Source organism: Apaloderma vittatum, unplaced genomic scaffold (assembly GCF_000703405.1).
Source record: "Apaloderma vittatum isolate BGI_N311 unplaced genomic scaffold, ASM70340v1 scaffold6301, whole genome shotgun sequence".
Lineage (NCBI taxonomy): Eukaryota > Metazoa > Chordata > Aves > Trogoniformes > Trogonidae > Apaloderma > Apaloderma vittatum.
Genome location: NW_009697290.1, coordinates 36,580 through 42,579, shown reverse-complemented (window position 1 = coordinate 42,579; position 6,000 = coordinate 36,580). Strand labels below are relative to the sequence as shown.

The window sequence follows — 6,000 nt, the reverse complement described above, 5'->3', positions numbered from 1 at the left end:
AGGGGAGACCTTATCACTTTCTACAACTACCCGAAAGGAGGTTGTAGTGATGTGGGTGTTGGTCTCTTCTCCGAAGAAACAAGTGATAAGACAAGAGGAAATGGCCTCAAGTTCTACCAGGAAGGGAAGGTTTAGGTTAGACGTTATGAAAAACTTCTACACTGAAAGGGTCATCAAAGATCAGAACAGGCTGCCCAGGAAAGTGATTAACTTGCCCTCCTTGGGTGTGTTTGAAAGCCATCTAGCTGGTGGTGCTCAGGGTCATGGCTTAGAAGTGGGCCTGGTAGAGTTAGATAATCATTGGATTTGATGATCTTAAAGGTCGTCTCCTAGCAAAATGATTCTATCATTCTATGAATTTCTCCTCTACTTTAGAATCAGTCATTTCACTAAATCTGTCTCAAGACTGTGTTTTTAATCTACCTCAGGGCATAGTTATACTCCTCTTTGATGTTAATGTTAATCACAGAATGTCAGGGGTTGGAAGGAACCTCTGAAGACCCTGCAGCCCAACCCCCCTGCCAGAGCAGGATCACCTACAGTAGGTCACACAGGAACAAGTCCAGGTGCGTTTTGAATGTCTCCAGAAATGGAGGCTCCACAACTGGGCAGCCTGTGCCAGTGCTCAGTTACCCTCACAGTAAAGAATTATATTCTCATGTTTAGGATGAACCTCCTGTTTTGCAGTTTGTGACCATTTTGCCTTCTTCTCTTGGACGCTAGTGAGAAGAGTCCAGCCCCATCTTCCTGACATCTGCTCTTTAAATGAGACATCCCTCAGCCTCCTCTTCTCTAGGCTAAACAGACCCAGCTCTCTCAGCCTTTCCTTGTGTGGAAGATGCTCCAGTGCCCTCATCATCTTAGTGGCTCTGTGCTGGACTCCTTCCAGTAGTTCCTTGTCCTTCTTGAACTGAGGAGCCCAGAACTGGACACACTACTCTAGATGAAGCCTCACCAGGGCAGAGTAGAGGAGGAGGAGAACCTTCCTTGACCTTCTGGCCACACTTGTCTTAATACACCCCTGGATGCCATTGGCCTTCTTGGCCACAGGAGCATATTGCTGGCTCATGGTCAGCCTATTGTCTACCAGGACTCCCAGGTCCTTTTCTCAGGAGCTACTCTCTAACAGGTCAGCCCCCAGCCTTTACCGATCCATGGGGTTGTTATTCCCCGGATGCAGTACTCTACACTTGCACTTACTGAATTTCATTAGGTTTCTACGTGCCCAGCTCTCCAGCCTGTCTAGGTCATGCTGGATGGCAGCACAGCCTTCTGGCATGTCAACCACTCGTCCCAGTTTTGTATCATCAGGAAACCTGCTGAGGGTACCCTCTATCCCTTCATCCAGGTCATTGGTGAATATATTTATTGAACAGGACTGGACCTAGTACTGACACCTGGCGGACACCACTAACCACAGGCCTCCAACTAGACTGTGCCCCACTGACCACAACTCCCTGATTTCCGTCCTTCTGCCAGTTCCCAATCCGCCTCACTGTCCAATCATCCAACCCACACTTCTTAAGCTTGGCTGTGAGGATGCCTTGGGAGACAGTGTCAAAAATCTATGTAATGTAAGGCAGACTCCTTCCACCCACTGCGGTGCTGGCACGACTATGTGAGATGTACTGAGGTCAACTGCCTATTCAAGCACAATATTTATATTGTGTGGTTTGTAGTCTTCAGCTTTGTTCTGTAGCTTTGGTCACTCTCATTGATTTTTTAAGAGGAAGTTAAAAAAAAAACAACAATGGGCAGCAAAACACCACTCATCTGGTCATCCCTGTAAACTTAGGCAGGCACTTGTTTTGACTGTCTGTTATCAGGGTTAGGCATTAGCAATATGACTTCACAAACATTTTGTTTAGGTCCATCTATTCCACAGTATCACAATAAACTTGATCTGTGTGGAAATCTTCAGCTGAAAGGAGTGGTCCTGCTCTTTTTCTCCCTTCCCAACCCTAAGAGCGTTTGTGCATCCTTACATGGTTGCGTGTGATCGATCAGATCATTTTGTAGGTGATCCCTTTTTTCTCTGTGAAAAAACAACAGGCGAGTTTATGTTGCTTTGAACTCACTTGTGGAGTTTGTGTATCTGGTTCAAGAAAGGAAACATGAATGTGTTGTTGGTAGTAGGGGAGAGAAGTATGCCCTTTGACACTAGCTCATTTTTGGGCTGGATTAAGCATTTTGCAAGATTGCTTTTCCAAAACTTCTTTAAAGGAGAAAAAGAGTTAAGCTCTCCATAGCCTGCCATTTCATTTATTTAGCATATATGTTTAAGAAGGATGCAAAGGAGGTTCTTATCTGCACTCCCTTAAATATTGTTGTAATATTTAAACTTAATGCATGTATTTGCAGAGCCTTGAACACTTTGAACACTGTAAAATATTTATAGTGTAGCTTGAGATAAAGTGTCTTATTAGGTTTCTAAGTTTTTAAGTTAGCATTTCTTTTAATACTTTGTTCCTTGAAAGTCACTATCACAAAGTGGAACAAAATGGCCAAGAAATGGAAGTAAAACCAGTTAGAAATTAATTGTCAAAAGATGCAAAATATATACATGAAGACATTCTGTGTTTGGAGAATTATGTTATAAATTAGTATTCTATGGAAAAAAACACACTACACTGTACGATCAGCATATAAAAAATAGTTCAGTTCTCTCAAAAAGGAAGTTATTTTAAACCATTCTATGATTCTATTATTATGTTTGAGTTGGAAGGGACCTTAAAGATCACCTAGTTCCAACCCCCCTGTCATGGGCAGGGACACCTCCCACTAGACCAGGTTGCTCAAAGTCCCATCCAGCCTGGCCTTGGACATTTCAGTAGTCACACTGCAGTGGTATGTGTTGTTCTGCAGATCTTGTCCTCTAACTCAAAAAGAAAGAGAAAAAAGTAGAAGTAGGAAGTACATTATAAAAGAGTATGTATGCAGTTTTTCATTTCTTAGAATAATTTATTTGCTGTCTTTCCAGCTACTGCCTTAGGACTGAACTTACTCAGAGCATTATAAGTCTCTACCTGTGTTGGGTAAATGAAAAGTTAGAATGTTGAACAGTATTCAATATGGTTTCTGATCTTCTGTAAGCACGTGTAATTTTTCTGTGCAGGTAATTTCATTGCAATCAGTTAACACACTTGCATGAGAGAGTGTGTACCCACACACACATGTATCCACACTTCTTTCTGAAGTGGCTGGACATTGATAAGCTTCCTTTTCCAGTCACTGATGTAATCGCCGGTGGTCCTTGGACATTCCTGTAAGTGGCTGGTATGTCTTGCACAATAAGCTAATGTTAATCAGGTTACTGTGTAATACTGCACTGAGCTTAGCTACTTTTGGATGGATACTCTAGGTACAATTTAAAATCAACAGCAATGTTTGACTTGCTAAAAATATATCTGAGTTTTAACTTCTTTTGAAAATGTCTCTTTTTTTTGGTATGGGTTGAATGATTTGTGCTTTTCTGCCTTCCTAATGCATTTTCAAGTAATTTAAGTTTACCCTAAATTGTCTTTTTGTTATTTTGACAGGTAAATATTGGAAAAATGGATTCTCCCATTGAGAAATGGAACCTAATAATTGGCAATTTGGCCTTAAAACAGGTATATATAGTGGACTTATCTGGTTGACTCTTGTTAAGTGAGCTAATTTATCGAAAAGTCTGTCAGAAACATGGTTAATTATGGAGATGGACAGTGTTAATGGGAAACTTGTTATACACTGGCTCATATTTATTATACAAAGTTTGCATGACTGATTTTTTTTGATCAGTGTAGTTCTTTAAGTCAATATGGGCTTGTATTTATCAGAAGAAGAGGTAAAGTATCCTTTGTGTCTGTACGAAAGGTTTTTTTTTTTTAATTTTTCTGAGAGAGGATCTGAGGATGATTAGAGAAAAATTTTTGATTTGGCAAAGCCTTTTAAATTTGACCTCTCAAATGTTTTCATTTGTATTTGCATTGGATTCAATGTTTAAAGGAAGTAGGTAATGGAGCTTTTTGGATAATAAACAATATTTTAAATAGGTTCATCATTTAAGAAAAGGAGTGTTTGTTCTCCAAAGAAACTATTACTTAAGATTAAGAACTGCTTCATATTCATATAGTACAATATTCACAAAAAGCAGGTGAAGTATTTATGCTGTTTTAAGTGGCTTAGGAGCCTCTTTAGGCATTTCAGCTTTGGCTCCTGGTAAATCCTCAGCTGTTTTCCCTGATTTTGCTTTTGTAACCCTCGAGTCTCTGACATGCTGGTAAAGCCTTTTCTGCTGGTGTAAGATTTTTCTTCTTGATTGTGCAGGGTTATCATAATGTCTACAAAATGAATAAGCATGCTTCCTTTACACCTTGCAAATAAATGTAGACAGGAGGAAAGAATATCAGAAAATCATTCTGCAGTCCTCTTAAGTCTATCAATTATTTTAAGAATTGTTCACCTTTTTCTCTTCCAGGTTCAGGCAACAGTAGTTGGTTTTCTGGCAGCAGTTGCAGCAGTTATATTGGGCTGGATTCCAGAGGGCAAATACCGTTTTGATCATTCAGTCCTTCTCTGTTCTAGCAGCGTAGCAACTGCTTTCATAGCATCTCTTTTACAAGGTAAAAAAAAGTATACTTGTTACAGTTATTTAGTTTTCTGTGGATGCTGAATGTACATTACGCTGATATTCCTTCAAAGTTTAAATCCACTAAGGTATAATACAGCTGAAACACAGCTGAGGATAGCATGCCCTTTTGCAGTGTCCATATAGGCCTGTGGATTGCATTTCTCTCCTGTCATGTCCTTCGAAAAACAAATTGATCTCCTGAACAGATCTAAACCCGAAAAGTTTGGGGGTTCTTACCTAATATAATGGAGAACTTTTCTCCCCTGCTTTTGATATTTATTAATGTATGAAATACATTCTTAGTGCTAAACAGGTAAAACTTAATTTGTAATTAAGCTCAAGTGAGCTCATATGTTAGCTCAGCTGGATCTGACCTTCCTGGTTACCCTGCTGCTCAGCCACTTAGCTTTTGCGCCGCTTTGTGTCTGAACTGAACAAACTGGCTCGTTACATGAAGGGTTTGGACCAAGTTCAAGTCTCCCTCTCCAAACAGTGCCAATGCCTGTCTGGAGCCATATGGTGTGATGAATTTAATCTTCTCTTCCCAATTGTCAGGAAACATTTAACAATACAATACTGTACCTAATCATAGAATCATAGAACGTTTGGGGACATGAAGGAGGAGAGAAGTACCTCTACTTGCGACGTATTCTTAATGAAAATACATAGTCAGTAGTCTTAATAATAGTAAGTCAAGTAAAATGTTTAACTTCCTTTTTTCACTAAGTTTACTTACTTAGGTAAAAATTACAAAATTGTTAAAGTTTTATGTGGAATTAAGAGCACATTAATTTTTTTTTACTGACTAAAAAACCATTGAGTTTGATCATATGCAGAACTAAGAGCAGCACGAGAACTGGGGAACATAAATGCTTTTTTTCCACTTCTCATGTATAATTTGGACTTGAAGAGAAGCTTTGGCTGTTATCTGGTGATGAGCCAGCACAGGAAATTATTTTCTAAGCTTCATCCTCCCACATGTGAAACAGGTGCTTTTGAAATATTGTGATCCTACAGGATCATTTCAGTTCTTTCTTTTGAGAATTTAACGGAGTGTAACTAGGCCATTTCTCTGAAAGTGAACTTCCAGTGTAGCCTACAATGCATAATATTGCTGAAATATATAAAAATTATAATGCTAATTTTTAAAAAAATCTTTAAAATAACATAAAGGGTTATATACACTATTGAAGCTCTTATGTGCATTATATGATGAGAGAGAAATTGCTCAAGTTACGCCAAAGATCATTCTGCAGGGAAATGCCTCTTAAAAAGTCAGTGTTGCTGTTTATAGGGAAAAAAAAGACAGCAGAAACTAAGATCCTCATTTTAAAGTGTTTTAACTGTATAGCAAGTAACATTTTTATATGTTGTCTAGTTTTTAATTT

At 39.0% G+C, this 6,000-nt stretch overlaps 1 protein-coding gene across 1 annotated transcript in view; it reads left to right on the top strand.

The window, feature by feature from the left end:
* The first annotated feature begins 145 nt into the window (after positions 1-145).
* LOC104280043 (solute carrier family 41 member 2) overlaps positions 146-6,000 on the top strand; it is a 37,709-nt gene continuing 31,854 nt past the window's right edge. The window contains exons 1-3 of the mRNA XM_009877570.1: positions 146-283; positions 3,540-3,611; positions 4,460-4,604. Coding sequence (XP_009875872.1) covers positions 146-283; positions 3,540-3,611; positions 4,460-4,604 — 355 coding nt within the window. The remainder of the gene's footprint in view (positions 284-3,539; positions 3,612-4,459; positions 4,605-6,000) is intronic.